We start from the raw sequence: 17,159 nt of genomic DNA, 5'->3' as shown, positions 1-17,159 counted from the left end.
CATCAAAGCAGTCCACCACCACAGAGTGCGGGCAAAAATGTTACAGTGACGATTTCATCCACACAAACACAATCAACTTTTGGTATCGACCTCAAGGGCTCATCCGGTTTGTGTTCGGCTCGAGTGCTATAATATATTGCCAGCGAACAATGTGGGCGAAATAATTGCAAGTCTCAGCACATCATCACGTGCTGTGGGCCTGTGCAGATTTAAATTGTGATTGCCACATAGTAAGGGATGGGAATTCTATGGATTACTTACACTGTACATACTGTACGTGCGCGTAAAAAGGAGAAAATGTGAGAAAGTGCGCAAAGCCAGAGAGTGACAGTGTTTGAAGGTCGTAAATAATGATATGTGAAGGCATATGGCATATGAATAAGCTTATTACCCATCATGAATGTACAATGTGCGCGCACGCAGAAACTGATGGTTTTTCCAGAAAATGGGATTCAACATAGCTGTCACTGCTGTCAAGTTACAATACAATGCAGTACATGTGTAACAAATGTAACTTATTTATTTAAGTATTTAATTCCACGCCATGACACCGCCTTGCTTTTATCAGGCAAACATGACCATTTTAGATGCGGCTTTAACAACTTAAGACAACAAATTCATGGGTCACGGATGACAAATTATGTAAGCACACAGCCCATAAATAACCATGGACGGGGACACACACACACACACACACACACACACACACACACACAGGATGTTAATGTGTAGCATATGAAACACCATGCAATATTAATTAACTGTCAATTATGAATGGCATGTATGGTACTTCCAACTCTGTGCTACTGGCAATTTTCTGTGTTTTAAGTTGACACAAAAAATGCATTGTCATCGTTCCATGCAACAGTGGATTTCAACATTTCTGTTTTTGACAGTACATAAAAATCGATACACAGTATAGTGAAGTACTAAATGAGAGCACAGCATATAAATCTATCTTTACATAACGATGATTGTAAGTGCATAAAGGTTTTGAAATGCCAAGGTGGGCTTGTGCTGAATGTCCATCTTTGAATGAAAACAATGTCTATATTATTAATAATGGCTTCCTGTGACGAATGCATAAATAAGAGCAGTTAGTATTCTTTTTTTGTATTTATTTTTATTAAAGCAGCAGTTAGTATTCTTAACAGCTTGGGTAGGGAGGTAAAACAACACCATTGTAATGCCTAATCAAGCCACACAACGATTTTGACCTCCAGATAATCAAACTTCTGCCAAAAACCTTTTTTTTGTCTATCATCACCTAAAGTGGAAGGACAGCGTTGGCTGCTGAATGTGATACTTAATATGGCATCATAAAACCTCTTTTCATTGTTTGTTTAGCCCTTCAGTTTAACACGACATGGAGAAGATCAGGTTAGCTCATAAAGCGGAGACACACGGTCGACAATATGAACTTCTGACAACGGCATCATAACTTTTATCCCACTTTCTGCCGCGCTCAATTGCTCCCAGTTGGACAATCAATGTGTGCAATGCTTATAAAAAAACAGCACAGTTTCCACTGGATGGGCTGACATCGCTGATCGCTGTCCTTGTACTGTGCTCCTGTGCATGCCTGTGCTGCCTTGGGCCCATTCTGTCACCCATTGTCATCATCACTGAAGAGGCATAAACAGACTCTTTCCAAAAGCGTTGACTAATAAGTAATGTCACCTGCTTCGCTGCATTTAAATTATTTCATATCAGCTCCCTGTCCTCATTCTTGCATACTGGTCCTACTGGTTAACACGCCACAAAGCATTGAACTGCGCGACTCCCTCAAACACTATACAGGCAGACAACTGAGTTCTTACCTTCTCCCCCTAGCTTCATTTCCAGGCCCTCCAGGGAGAAGGCCGAGTCCCCCTCCTCAAGGGAGAGTCTTCCAAACAGACTGCCAGCCATGGTGGCCAACACCTCACTACAGAGCGCTCACATACATACACACGCGGCAACACACCCAAAACTGTGTGTGAGGGTGAGCTCGTTGCCTCTCCTCCTCCTCCTCCTCCTCCTGCCAAACAGCTCCTGGCTCTTTCCTCCCTCTCCACCTGCTCTTGACGTGAATGTTTGCGAGCTACGCCTGACTGAACGTCTTCTCCTCCGCATGAATGAATGCAGACGACAGGCTTGTGTGCACGAGGAAGACCGGAGAGAGAGCGAGAGCGAGGGCGACACGTAAAAGAGGAGTGGGGAAGAAAATAGGAAGTGTGATGCTTACTCGGTGAGGAGGAGGAGAGGAAAGGGAGGCTTCCCTGTGGGGGGTTAACTGCGCTGGGTTGGCTTGTGAGAAGGAGATTGGTCAAGGAGGTGGTACGAAGGAGAGAAGAGTCATATAAGAGCAATAAACCTTCGCCGAGATGACATCACGGACAGCCAAATATCGTCAGCCTTGCCGAGAATAAGGACTTTTGTCTAACCCTTTGTCTATCTGCACATACTGTACACCGAAGGGAAAAAATGGATGTGAAGGTGAAGAATAGTTGACCTTTCTCCACTTCCTCTTTCAAGCCTGTTCCAAAATAACCTTCAAGAAAATGCTTTGTGAAATGCAAAAAAGGGACTGGCTTAGAAAACCAGTTTGTTTTGTAATGCCAAACTCAGCCCTTGGCTGGAGGACAATTCACACATTTCAACTCATACTCCCAGTGAAGCTGACCGCTACACTTTGTGTGGATCCTGAACGGCAAAATAATACACTCAGTAACATTCAATTTACAATATGGATATAACACCCAGAGAGATTTATAGAAATGAAGTTTTGCACATTGATAATTACTGCGACGAATCAAAAACATGGTCTGTGTTTTCACATAGGAGAATATCATTTATTATTAATAATACCATAATTAAAAAAAGGTCAGCGACCCCTGACTTTGAGGTTTCAACTACCTTATAGTGACTAAAGTTGACATTACCAAACATGGTTCCTTGCCACAAAAAGGTTACATTCAAATCCTTTCTGGTCCTAAAATTGGGGAATCTCAGTGTCAGGTGAAGAACAAGGTGCAAGTATGCTGGCTAAAGAAGGAAACCAGACCACCTCACTCTTTGTGATATGGGCAATGAAAAATGTAACATATCCAGTAATTTGAGCAAACATACTCTGGGATGACAGAGAGGCTGGATCAGTCAATGCCAACATCCTCTCAAAATACCCACATTCCTCCTAATTCTCACCCGTTTCCTTTTCTTTGTGGCCATCTGCTTCTTCCTTGACAATCGCATCATGTTTTTGTGGTTCAATAAATAATCCTACAGTACATTATATTGTATGTGGAGCCTCCAAACCTGATACAGGGTCGCAGCTTTTCTGATGCAGCTCATTGATCGATGTGCAGTACTCAATCGCTTGGCGCGCGGCGAAGAGCCGTCGACTGTCTTTTTTGTTGTTGTTGCGGCGGTTCACTTCAGTCGCATTCGGTCGTGTCGCCCAGCACGCGGCACGAAGTGAAGCGAACACCGTGATTGATCATGATCCGTATGGAATAAAACGTGAAGCACCTTTGCTTTTGTACTACTGACCAGCGACGTAGATTGCCGATGCGTGAGTGTACGAGCGGTGGGCTCCAAAGCATACACCCGAAAAATCCTCTGAGGTGTGACTAATTTAAGACTGGAGTTGGAGCGAACCATTAGCCAGCTCATTAAGTCACATTAGAACTGCTGAGATGAGATACACGTCTGGAGTGTTGGATTAGCCACAAAGCTTTCACTATCACTTCCACTCTTTCGACATCTTCTTGGCTGATACTCTCCCCAAGGCACTTGACTTGAGAGGTACCACTTCATTGTTAAATTAAGACATTTTCTGACAGTGGCCTTTATATCATGTGTATAATTGTTTGTTTGTTTTGTGCTGCATTTTAAATTTAATCTATATATATTATGCAAGTGTACCTAGTTGTGGCTGCTGAGAGTATGTACTGTACACAGAAGCTCTTGTCATAGTTGATCAAGCCACTTACCGGAGTCAGAGAAAGATGTTGCCACGGGCATTTTATGATTTGTTTCCTCTTCGTATCCTCCGCCAAACTTGCAAGGTCAACTGTGAAAGAGAAGAGACAAAAGAGAAAAATACAACACAAAATTGAAGTTCTGATTGGCCAATGAATGCACGAAAGGCAATTTTCAGAAAATAAATGTGGGATGCCTGAATTGGTCTTAGTGTTCATCTTTTAAATTCTCACGTGATTAATTTGGTTGAATATCTAATGATGAGATAATCCGGGCAATTGTGAGCCTTCCGGACAAAGTCATCAAAGGCCGATTATCAGATGGCTCTAAAGATTATCCTAAAAGCTTATCCTGTAGTGTGAGGTGTGTTAAGACATGGGTCTCTGAAAACAAACGTAAATGTTAAAAATCCTTATGTTTGCAGTCCACAACGAGAAAGTATGAGCCACGCACTCGGTGATTGTGAGATCACGTAAAATGAAACAATTCCTAATAGCTAGGTTGGCTTTTTGTACTTCTTGATATTTTCCAGCAGCCTGGATGCCTTGTGGCGCCATACTGCCTCCCATGGGTCAGTCCGAGTACTACACCGGATTTCTGGTTTGGGGGGAAAAAAATCATGGAGAGATAGTGAAGTGTGAAGTACTGCGTTGGTCATTTCGAGTACACCACACTTTAACAGCATGACTTTTTTTTTTCTTCATTCACATTAGTATAGTCTCACAATTTATGAGTCACTTAAGATGTTAAGAATCTTAATGTGTGTGCATCTTTTGCAAATGTTGAAGCATACTGAGAAAAAGCTTATGCGCTGACCTTTGCCATGACAAAGAAAACAAATGCCTTACTGCCATAATAACACACTATCGTGTTTTCAATCTGTCGAAACAAGCTCCCACCCACGCTAACTGCTATCGAACTCACTTTGGAACTATTAATAGACATCCCTGCAGTTACTGCCCTCATGTCCGTGGGGGAATATTACTCACAGATGGAAAGATTGAACGAGCGGGTGAGAGGGCAGCCCAGCCAACGTTGGCTTAGAGAGGATCTGTTGATTCTAATTGATCCATTTAACATCAGGCAGCGCCAGAACGAACACCCTGGATTCCAAAACTGGCTGGTCAGGTGACGTGATACTGGAGAAATCCATACTTTAAATAGCGATACGGGGTTGCAGGAATATAAACAGAGAGTATAATCAATAGTCACGTGATTAGGATGAGAAAAAAAACATTGGTGGGGTGGCAACATATCAAGTGGTACGCTACGAGGAGTGGGTTTAAATAACAGGGATGGAGAAAGCACACAGCTGTTGAACAGTAGGAGAAGATGCTCATTTCTGGCTGCAATGGCAATATCTACCCACGGTACAAGCATGTTACTGCAGGGTCACTCTTGTGTAAATACATGAGGCCTAACCTCACATTGAATATTTTAAATGATTGGCTCATCACCACCTCACCCATTTCTGTCCTTATGCAATGTTCTAAATGTTTTGGTTTAGCATGCAAGCGTTGCTCACATCGTACACGTATCGGCTCACAAAATAAGGACGATTCTTACATCATTTGGATTTACTGGTTTAACAGCTGTATTTACACTACTGTACAAGCATTGTGATATTGATGAACATTCTCATACCCTAAAAGGGCTTCGGAAAAATCGATCAATGTGGGCCTGGCTTCCAATGCCAAATTAGCGTTCAGCCCACGGGATCCTGCGTTTGCACACGGAAATGACGGAGCTTGTTCAAAGTATGCAGAGGCCACACAGCAGCTCAGGAGCCAAAGCTGATTTCAGCAGGGCTTTGTTGGGAGTTTGGAACAGAATGGTGTTGTAAACTGTTTTTGTTTTGTTTTTTTCTTCCCAGCCCTCATTGTAGCATTGCGATCAGATGAGAATTGGATTATGATTGCTTCATCACTGTTGGTGTGAGTTGTTGGCTGGGTTTAAAGTGGGGGCATTGACAAATGTAAATCTAGCTCGACAATAAACTAAATTGGTAGCCTTGATAAGAGTAGTGAGACACTAACATTGAATTACATTATACAGTCACTCTGTAGGATATTGTGGTAAGATACAGTTGTCGGTTTACGATGGCGTTCCGTTCCTAAGGTGGCAATGTAACCCGGATTCGAATGCGACTCAAAACGTGTGGTAGTCAGAGGTGGCCAGAGTTGCCAAAGATTATTTTAGAATATTTCTCAAGTAAAAGTAAAACATAGTCCTCTAAATAATTACTGGAAGAAGAGTACTCAGGGAGAAGACTACTCAAGTACTGAGTAAACGGTAAGTAACCTCTGATTCATTTATTTAAATCAGAGCAGGAACTTCAAATCGAGAAAAATAACAAATAGGAATGTGCATCTTCAGATACTGACCAACAATAAGTGGTATGGGAAATGGATACATATTTATAAAATAAGATAAATTTAGGCAAATTCAGTCATAAGAAGTGGTCTTAAATTAACTTTCCTTGTTTATACTTGAGAAACATCAGAATGACTTCACCAGGCAGAGATTACATTCAAAAAACGCAGCGTGTTTTCTCAAATTCGGACGTTTTTTGGTCGACATAAATGACAGCGCACAATAATAGCTGTTGTTTTTCATGGTCTGTAAGGTCAACACAAGTTGAATGTGAGGCCAGAGGTGATGTACCTCTTCTGACTGAGAGTCGCACGCCGTTGTTTCTACCATATTTCACGTCATTCTGAAAACTTTGCTTCTGTGTGGGGCTGCGGGGACTTTGTGTGCAGTCATGTGAGTGCCTAGCTCTGTTTGCTTGATGCAATAGAGTCAAACGCCGCTAGTCGGACTCGTGAACCGGAGTCACGTGACAGCATCCAAGGCATAGGTTTGTCTGAAGAACAAAAAACAAATAGATCAGGCGAGCAACGATAGATACTGTACATACAAATTAAATTAGCGTGTGTAATGTGGCTCAATGTAACGGAGTAAAAGTAGCTTGAAAAATTGATGTTGCATTATAACTACTCTCACAGGTGCAATTTATCTAAAAAGTTACTTCAGGAAATGTAACGCAGTAAATGTAGCACGTTACACTACACTAACACAGTAGTAAAGTTATAAATACAGAAAATATTTGTACGAAAAACATTTCTAGGATGTAAAAAGACCATACAAAATAATCAAATTAAAAATAGTAACTACAGTGGTAACTAAGCGTTCCTTCTTGTGAATGCGTGACGACACAAACATAATCTTACAGTTCGTAACCTCGGAATCTGTCGTAAATCGAGGACACGCCTGTATTAGAATATACTGTTCAATGGAATCTTAAAGGTCAAACACAAACGTGTTCGGGATGATGAATCCCTCTAAGTACTGTTGTATTGATATGTCTAAACAATAAAACACTTGCCCTATTTATAGAATAGAACGTTCTCTTTTACACTGTTTTATGATGAATGAGTCATTTTTGTCAAGTTTTAAAATGTCTAACATTAGTCACTGTTGAAGTGTAAAAAGAACCCATAATGTAAAAGGCTAAATGAATAAAACATTACCAAGTGACAACGCAGCATGCATTGGCACAAGCTACATAAGCGAGCTAGCGGCTAGTGTTAGCAGTTAGCACGAACGGTCAACTTCCCTGCTTGGATTTTCACCATCTCATCACTCTTACAAGTTTCGCGATGCTCAGTCGTCCTCACGGAAAACTGAAAACACGGGACCAAGTCGAAGGAATCGCAAAAACTCGAGTTGGACGATCATTCCGACAATATTTTGTTTTTTTCATAATTGACGATATAAATAGTGTGAAACCTAAACATACCACAAACTAGGATCCCAAAACAATTTCATATCATTTCAAACTTAACTTACATTACCCTTAAAAAAATAAAATGAAAAAAATAAATGGCTTACAGGTGATTCATTCCAGTCATACAACAGAATGATATTCTCAACTGTCTGATGTGCTCAATTTAACAAAACCAGATTTCACACTAATTCAATTTGTTCGTATAGTGAGACAAAAACATCATTATTTCAGTATATATACTTTACGTGACATTTTTGTTTGGGGCTAGGCCATTAGATTTTTCTAATGTTTTTCTAATATATATTGGCTCAGTAACGGTTGGGAAATTCTGAGGTAAAAATTTGAAAACAAGGCATGATCACATAGAAGCCAATGGAAATATTTTGAAGTTTCATATACTGTACACTCCAGGCCTTGAGCAATGACACACGGGCCAGCGCAGGTGTCATTATGACAACTGCCTTCAGTGGTTCGCACAGTGAAGCAGCATGTAAACACACACCCACACACACACACACACCCACACACACACACACACACACTCACACAAGCAGCGGCCAAACAAGTCTTAATCCACACATAGAGCCCGGCGTCAGGCCTAAAAATAAACCCGTGCTCCCACAGGTTCAGCGCCTCTCATTACTTTACAGGGAAAACTGCCGTATCCAAGACAACCATGAGCGGCTCCTCGCTTTTTCCCCCCAGTGCATTGCCATGGCAACAAGGGAAACGGCGTAGAATAATGAGAATGGAATTTAAACTGATACTATTTATAGGTCTGACCGTGGTTCCGCGTAATTACAGAGTTGATAAGATTTACAGTACATTGTATATTAACATAGTACCGCTAATTGGAAAAGCTCGTCTCAATTACTCTATATTCCCTAAGAAAAAAATTAAATAATAGATAAATCTGCCTGAATAACACACCAGATACCACATACCACCATCACACATATAGTCACCCCCATATAATATGATCAGCTTATAATAAAAAAAATAATGTCATGTATACTGTATAGCACTGTATGGCTCAAGGCAACATGCTGCGAACCCCCCCCCCCAGGAGACGTTTGTATATTCACCAACCAACCAACACTAAAGCCCCATGACAGACCATCCATTAGTGTGTGTGTGTGGGGGGGTATACATATTTTTAGCATTTTCAAAAAGTAAATGCTCTATTTTTAAGTGTATAGTACGTAAATACCCTGAAGAGATGATTCAGCCTTTAATGACGAAAGAGGTTCGGGCGATGGTGACGAATCACTGACGATTGTTATGAATAACACCAAAATAGTCCTGAATGCGCACGAGACACTATTATAAGGCTCAGCCATGATTAAATCTGATGCAATGTATTTAAATCTTCCAGATGGAATGTGAGGTAAAGGACACACTTTCAAAGTAATGTATTAAGAATTCACTTCTTAACAACCCTAATATACTAATCAGGGATCTCAGAGCTAACCTGAGGAATGCTTATGTTCATCCTCTGACATCCAAATTAAAAACCGATGAGAATTATCTTTAGTCCCAGCAAAAAGCTCTTTATAATGAAAACTATAGGAAAAACTTTATCTTTTCATTTCTTTTACATTTTTACACATCTAATAGGCTACTAAGCAACAACATTGTTTTGGGGGGTACGTTTGGGTTATTACAACTTTACATTTTACAAACAAATAACCTGTATGAACATGGCTCTCTATTTCAGACAATATATTTTTTAATGCGGATTCTGTAATAATGTTATATTAATAAATACAATATGTCAACTTTTAAGTTTTTCTTAAAGGACGTTTGATGTTGTTTGTTCATTGTTCTACCTGATGTTAAAGCATAAATAAAGTCAAAATTGGAATATATACAGTGGATATAAAAGGTCTACACACCCCTGTGCACATCCTGGATAACTGGGGATGTATTCAAACTCATGTTAAATGGAAATTGTTTTAGTGGAGTGACACGGTGTTCGACTGGTTAGAGCGTAAGCCTCACAGTTCTGAGGACCGGGGTTCAATCCCCGGCCCCGCCTGTGTGGAGTTTGCATGTTCTCCCCGTGCCTGCGTGGGTTTCCTCCTACATCCCAAAAACATGCACACAAGGACTCTAAATTGCCCGTAGGTGCGAATGTGAGTGTGAATGGTTGTTTGTTTGTATGTGCCCTGTGATTGGCTGGCAACCGGTTCAGGGTGTACTCCGCCTCCTGCCCGATGATAGCTGGGATAGGCTTCAGCACTCCTTGTAGCAGAACCCTGAAGGTTTTGGACAAACACGGACTGCTTGTGAATTTGTGATAATTCACTCCACCACCATGCTTCACTGTGGATATATGGTTCTTTTGGTGGTGGCAGTGCTGTGTTTGCATCTACACACCTTTTGGAACTATGGCCAAAAAGTTCAACCATGGTTTCATAACACATTTTACCACATGCATTTGGGAGAATTCAAGTGTGTGTGTGTGTGTTTTGCATGATAAGGCAGACGCTCTAACCAGTCTTGGCACACTACCCCTCAGCCCAGACATAGGAAGAAGACGGGAAATTGTTGTCACATGTAAACAGCCAGTACTTGCTAGAAATTCCTGCAGACCTTTCAATGTTGCTGTCAGCCTCTTGGCATCGTTCCTGACCAGTTTTCTTCTTTTTTATCAATTTTGGAGTTATGTTCAGTTCTTGGTAATGCTATTGTTGTGCAATATTTTCTCTACTTGATAATGTCTGTATTTAATGCCTTGGAAAACCTTTTGTACCCTTCTCCCTACTGATACATTTGAACAATGCTCTCTGCAGCCCATGCTTTTGCACTCTATGATGTGAATGCAAAAATGTCAGGAAAAGCCTACTAGAAAAGCTGCACTTTAATCAGAGGCATTTTAAATGGTGGCAGGTGTGTGCTGACTCCTATTTAACATGAGCTGGAATGTGATTGGTTAATTCGGAATATATCCACACCTCCAGTTATAAGAGGGTGTGCACAGTTGTGCAACCACATTATCGCAGTTGTTTAGTTTTCGTTCCCCTCTCGAAAATGTTTTTTTTTTTTAATGAGTTGTCGGTTGAGGTTATAGGTCACATTAATAGTTCATGTTAACAGTGAAAAACGTTTTGAACAGATTTATCTTGGTCTCATTATTTTGTACCACAGAAACTTGGCCTTTGAACAGGGATGTGTAGACTTTTTATATCCACTGTATACAGTTTATGTGGATCTCAATAAATTTGATATCGTGGAAACTGAATTGATTTCAGTTGTTCAGTTCAAAATGATTCACTACACAGAGTGAAATATTGAATGATTAGTGTTACTTTTTATATTTTTTGACAATTATTGCTAACTAACAAAAACCCACATTTCACCAACTCAACAAATTAAAATGATTATGTATTTCCTTTTTTTTTTAAATGACTCTTTTTCTGTACAGTACAAGTGTCACTTATTGATCACCTGCAATAAAAGCACTTTTCCATAACACTAATTTATTAAAATGCAAAAAAACAAATTGTTTCCTGCAAAGTAAATCAGCCAAAGCCACCTCAAACAACTATGCACGGGCGCACACAAAATAGTAATTTGAATATTACGCTATACCATAAACTTTTACCATAACATTTTCAGTTGAGAAACATAAATTAAAATAGCAAATGCTTTAATTGCCCAGCTTTCACTGTTGCAAAGGTGTCTGACATCACTGTACAGGTGCGATGAGGTCAAATATGCTAACAATACATAATTAATTAATATGCCGCTAATTAGACTGCTGAAGACTAAGCGCATGCGGCGGGATCAATGGAGCTATGTGCGCGTTACCATTGATTTATTACGGGGATTATTTTCTCCTCCTATGTATGGTAATTAGGTTTAGTAACACAATCAGTCGCATACGATAAAAACGACAAACACGCCATGATAACGACAGCTTTACCGTTTTTTGTTTGTTTGTTTTTTTTCTGTTCGGGGACTAAGGGGCCTGCCCGCTCACCTTTATCCGGCTGCCGCGTCCCTGTGAGCGGCTTGTGGACGCCGCTCGGCTCGGTGCTGCTTGCTTGCTGGTGGCGGCAGGTCTTGGTTAATCCGAGCAGTTACTTCCAGAAGCCAACGGCAACCCACTCAACGTGCTTCTTTATCTTTTCACGAGACCTTGCCTAAAAGACAGAGCAAACACTAACCGTCCCATTTCTTCGAGGTGCGCCAATAAGGTTCGGCGATAGGAGAACAAACGTGACGGTACTGGACGACAGCACACACGGGAGTAGTACGCGAGTCTGCCGCGGTTCGGAACCTCCTGTCAGTGGAAAATAAGTCAGCTGCCTCTTGGTAAGACAGTGAACTCTAGTGGTATAAACCTCCATTACACCCACCTGGATAAATACAGTCCTGTAATCTACATATCAACGCAGGGTTGGGCACACTAGTACTCAAGGGAGGCAACATTTGTGTGTTTTTTGTTGTTGTTGTTTTTTTTTTTTTTTTTAAACGGAAAGATTGACCAGGTCATTTGCAGATGAGAATTTGACCCAAGGGTAGTATATACAGGCTGAACAGGAGGGGTCCAAGAACTGACCCTTGAGGGACCCCATTGCCATTCAATGAGATTGAACACTACCAATGGCGAAAAAAATTTTAAAATAAAAATGAATTAGCCCTCAGTGTGGCTGCTAAAAAATTTAAAAGTGCAAGTGTTTGTGATATTAGGAATACCTGGAAAGTGTTTCAAGTCCAGTGTCTGGTGAGCTCTCACTGGTGGTGCTGGAATGCATTAATTTCACTTCCATTCATTTTAATAGGGAAAACATTGCCCCAGTTTGTGAACATTTTGGAATGAATTAAATTATTGAATTGAGGTTTCACTGTATTTAATAAAAAATGAAAACAAAAACATGAATTATGATTTTTGGGGAAGAAACTGATAAATTAATGCAACAAATATTACATGACTAAATTCTCAGGGGAGGATAGGGGGGAGCCTGATTAAAGAACAGGGTTTGCCAACCCCTGAATAAAACTGCATTGAGTCAGTACTTCTATGCCATTATTTCCTTTATTGCAAAGTATGTTTTTCCCCCCCCTCATACAAATTATTTACATCATTGGCCAGAAGACAAAGAGGTTATACAAAGAGATGCATTGCAGACAAACAAAGCGAGAAACATGCACGCATATTGAGAAATTGAAACAGATTGTTTAGATGCAGGTTGTCCCTCCAGGAAATCCCAGCGTTTTTGATTGTTGTTGGATTTTTTTATTTATTTTTTTTAGGAGGAGGAGCCACCCTTCGAGTCGATTACCACCCGCTGTTATAGTCCGAACTGTAAAAATAGACACAAGCAAGCTTGGTTAAGTCTTTTTTTTTAAAAAAAAATTTTTTAAGTTTTTTTTTTTTCTTCCTACATTTATTTAAATAGTGTTATCCTTCCCACATGCTTTAAACACATTAAAACTTAAAACATACTTTTTAAAGACACTTAACGTATTTAAACATAAAAAAAAAAATGCTAACATAAAATGTAGTATATATAAAATACTGCACACTGTAGCATCTTTGTACATGCATGTGCCTTTAAGAGGCGGGGCCTGGTGGGGTGGAGTGCGACATCAGCATGTGAGTATTTGGGTGTGAGCCGTGGCCAACAGCAGCTCGTCCACGAGTGTGCTCATTGTGTTTATGTGTTTTACAGTCCTCCCAGCATCCAATAAATGGCTGAAAAGTGCGTTGGTGACTGCGGCTTATCTTTCTCTAATGCGAGGGAATTACAGCACTGTAAATTTATACTTTTAAAATCCCTTAAAAGATGATATTTCAGGATTTATTTCTTCACATTTGTCATAATTTACTGTATTATTTGAATCTGGATCTCTCACCGTGGATCAGCGTCTTCACTTGGATCGGCACCAAACAGCAGCCATGCCATCGCCTGCTCAGGGGATGACCTCTTCCCATATCTGGAGAAAAACAAATGCATTACACTATATGACATAATATAATATTTTCATTTTTATTTGCACCGCTGGTATGATCATGAGAGCTCTTTGGAAGCACGGTGAGGTAGTAATAACATAAAGAAGAGTCATCATCAGTGATACTTTTCTGCTCCCTCCATCCAATCTAATCTAATCACACAGCCACTGAACTATTATTCCCAAACAAAGGAATCAGGTTTAAATTCTCGGCACAGATTGGGACAAGCTTGTCTCTCAACGTCTCCTCTCCTGAAATCGAAGCTTGGCCACCGAGGAGTAGAAGCTGTGAGACACCATGACAAATCCAGCCCGTGTGATTACACAGCAGGAGAATAAACGATGCCTAGTGTGCTAAATAACACCCCTGTTTTTTTTTTTTTGTCCACTCTTGTACTCGTGTGACCCCTTTCCCCTTTATTACTTGAATCGGTGATGTCATGTTTGTCAAAACTGAAATATGAGATTATATATTTGATGAGTGAGCTGTTAACCTTTTAGACTGAGACACTTCATCACAAATTGGATTACATAAAATGTCATGTGGCAGGCGTGAAGATGAGAAAGCCACTATGCCCCCTTCGTAAATAATACATTATTGAAGTTTAGGGGTACAAGGTCTTGTCACTAGGGCTGGTCCTACATACATAAATACATTTTTAAAATTATTTTGCTTTCTACAATTTTTGATGTATCAATGTAGAGTTTGTATGGTAAGAAACATTAGGTCATACTGATGTTGGGTTGCTATTTTCTTCCAAGGAAATTTTCAACACATTTTGGTGAGGATTTACACAATGATTAAAACTAAGGATATCTCTTTCAAGATATCCAATCCCATCCTATCAAACTGAAATCATAAAAATAAATCCGTCTTTTATAATCATCATCGCTCAGTTTTCTTCTCAAGAAATTCCAATTCAATTTTGGATTGATTCCACACATTGATTAAGCTGATCCAAATGAAAAAAAAAAACATTTTTATGAACATGTGAACCTTAAATATATGCCGCAACCCTGCTCTAATTCTAAGTACGGATTTGGCATCAATTTCAGCATAACATAAAAATCCATTTAACACTGAGCAGATGCTCATTATCTCTGTCCAATCTCATCGTCGTATTTATGTCAGCACTTACTACAGGAGGGAAGGAATTGTGGCTGTGGATGTTACATTCCCTCATTTTAATTATTAAGAAAATCCCCCCAAAAAGTAGAAATGTATCATGTCACACAGACTGTCCTCACCTCTGTCTGGTGATGAGGTTGACATAATGCCTGACAGCAGTGTGGTACTTGGCCCAGTCCTCCGGGGAGGCGTTGTTGCCGGGACTCTCGGGTTGGGGCGGGTAAGCGTCGGCGAGGCTGCTCCAAAACACCAACAAGCACAAGAGGACTGCGGCGAGCATCATGCACGGTCTCAGCATGGTGGATGGATCTTTGAGGAGAACACAACAGCACAGCACCAATGCAAAATGTTTTTTTGTGGGGTGGGGGGGGGTCACACAATGGTATAAAGTGCCACATGCACCCACATATGTTACATCACCACAAGTTACCAAAAGGTGGATGAAAACTTACTTTTTTTTTAAAAAAAAGTCTTCCGGAGCACACTGGATGGTAGATGATTCGGATGGTGGCGCTGGTGCCGACTTGGTGCTCTCCTCTCAGTTTGCCGGCTTTTATAGTGAGGCGTGCATACCTGATACGTGCTGCTGACTAACACTAAACCACACCTCTCATGTTCCCGCTACTCACGCATCAGTGAAACATCACACACACACAGATTTGTAGCAAAGTAATTGGGCACATCTAACAGCTCGGAATAATCCCTTAAGAATGATGTATACTATTGTGTATTTCCAATATTTTGGTTGCCTTATCATTAAGCTTGTGATGTTCAAAGACCACAAATCACCCTTTTCAAATAATGACTGTCACACACTACCCGAAGCTCAGTTGATGAGCAACCCGGTTTACATGAGCAATATTAAATATTTATTACAGCACTCTGTGTCCCAACCTTAACTGAGCTAGGGCAAATATTTTATATTTGGAAAATAACTCGACACACCACCAAACAAAATTGTCACAATAAGTATGTTTCCTGCATATTCGTGGATTCACATGTTTGCACATTTTCTGGTTATTCTCTGAAAAATTCATAAATTTGTTTGTTTTTGTGCTCAGGCCAAAGCCCTGTCTAACATAAAAGTATTGCTTTGGCACCAATGTACGGCAAAGAACTATGTACTAGAAGTGAGGGGAGGACCTTCTGTTTCGACACGCCACTGATCTGTCAAATTGAAAAATAGTGCTTTGCCACCATCTTTTGGCATCTATAGGCAATCATAAAACTTTTTCTGGTTGGCATCAATTACGGGTACTTGCGGATTTTCACGATTCACGACAGGGCTCAGTAACACTGTATAAACTGAAAATAATAATGATCTCTTCTCAATTTACTCACAACTGGAATTCATGTGAAAGCCGGGCCTATTTAATTGAACACAAAGCTACTAGTTGTATAAATGTCAGCGGGTGGGTTATTGTACCTTCTGCCATCGACTGAAAGATCATTTATTTGTTCTGCCTGTCACTGTACGTCACTAGCATAGAGAGAAGAATAAAGATACAGTATTTGTAGTAAATCAATTATAATTTCTGGATGAATCAAGTGAAATTGGATAATTTCCCAGGGCGGGTCTGATGATTTTTTTTTTTTTACATCGTAGCTATTAAGCTACATTGACAGCTACTGTAAATAGCTTGTGTTTTAGAACAGCTGCTTGCATGTAAAACGAGACTGCGTAGTTGTGTTGAGTCTTGCCTGGTGCATGGAAGACACATGTTGTCCTGGGGGGATCCCCTGAGACGTGGTGACAGTTCCACAGTCTGGGGCTGTTTATAGAATGCTGGGAAAAAAACAAAGCTTTTTCTTTTGCCTATCCCTTGTCAAAAACACAACTTGATTTGGGCAGAAATCCCCACTGAAGGCCTCTGTGGACCTCCTACTGGCAATAAACAAGTGGTTAAAGTGTATGCGACAATGCCATAAAAGGCTGTAAGTGGATTTTAAGATTACATATTTATTGCTCTGACCATTCTCTCAGCAGTTATTGCACCATCATTCAAAATATGCTTTGGCCATAAAAAAAAAGCCCAATGGAAGTAAAAATGGATTTAGAAATAAACAAATCAAGTTATGAATAATCATTATCTCTCTTTGGCGCAACGGGATGAGCGCTTTCTGTTGTAGCCATGCATTTCCAGGCCCTAGGTTGCTTTTCCGGAACATTTTAATTCTACTCCAGTAATCAACATCTCAGCGTTGTCTCTCCGGTGCTATAAAAGTCAATGAGAAGAAACAACGACGTGCACAGGACAAACTCATTAGCTCTCCGCGGTGTTTGCATGTCAACAGCCCAGATAAGAGAAAAGAGCT

General features: G+C 40.3%; 2 protein-coding genes across 4 annotated transcripts in view; both read right to left on the bottom strand.

Annotated features, from left to right (window-relative positions):
- The window catches only part of mpp2b (MAGUK p55 scaffold protein 2b), a 28,102-nt gene extending 16,100 nt beyond the window's left edge, over positions 1-12,002 (bottom strand). The window contains exons 1-2 of one of the 2 annotated variants that reach the window (XM_061706556.1): positions 11,739-12,002; positions 3,975-4,054 (exon numbers count right to left, since the gene is read on the bottom strand). In XM_061706556.1, the coding sequence (XP_061562540.1) occupies positions 3,975-4,005 (31 nt within the window). In that variant the 5' untranslated portion in view covers positions 4,006-4,054; positions 11,739-12,002. Of the gene's footprint in view, positions 1-1,820; positions 2,143-3,974; positions 4,055-11,738 lie in introns of those variants that run through there. The other variant, XM_061706555.1, reaches the window with a different exon arrangement.
- Positions 12,003-12,812: 810 nt separating this feature from the next.
- Positions 12,813-15,359, bottom strand: pyyb (peptide YYb). 2 transcript variants are annotated; one of them, XM_061706402.1, is made up of 4 exons: positions 15,296-15,359; positions 14,963-15,152; positions 13,619-13,699; positions 12,813-13,065 (listed from the first exon to the last, which is right to left on the bottom strand). In XM_061706402.1, the coding sequence occupies exons 2-4, from the start codon at positions 15,139-15,141 to the stop codon at positions 13,041-13,043; spliced, it is 285 nt and encodes a 94-aa protein (XP_061562386.1). In that variant the 5' UTR covers positions 15,142-15,152; positions 15,296-15,359; the 3' UTR covers positions 12,813-13,040. The 2 variants fall into 2 exon arrangements, with proteins under 2 accessions (XP_061562386.1, XP_061562387.1); XM_061706403.1 differs by lacking the exon at positions 15,296-15,359 and having other exon boundaries at positions 14,963-15,241.
- Between the last annotated feature and the right edge of the window lie 1,800 nt (positions 15,360-17,159).

Source organism: Phycodurus eques, chromosome 19, assembly GCF_024500275.1.
Source record: "Phycodurus eques isolate BA_2022a chromosome 19, UOR_Pequ_1.1, whole genome shotgun sequence".
Classification (NCBI taxonomy): domain Eukaryota; kingdom Metazoa; phylum Chordata; class Actinopteri; order Syngnathiformes; family Syngnathidae; genus Phycodurus; species Phycodurus eques.
This window is presented reverse-complemented; position numbering and strand designations above follow the sequence as displayed.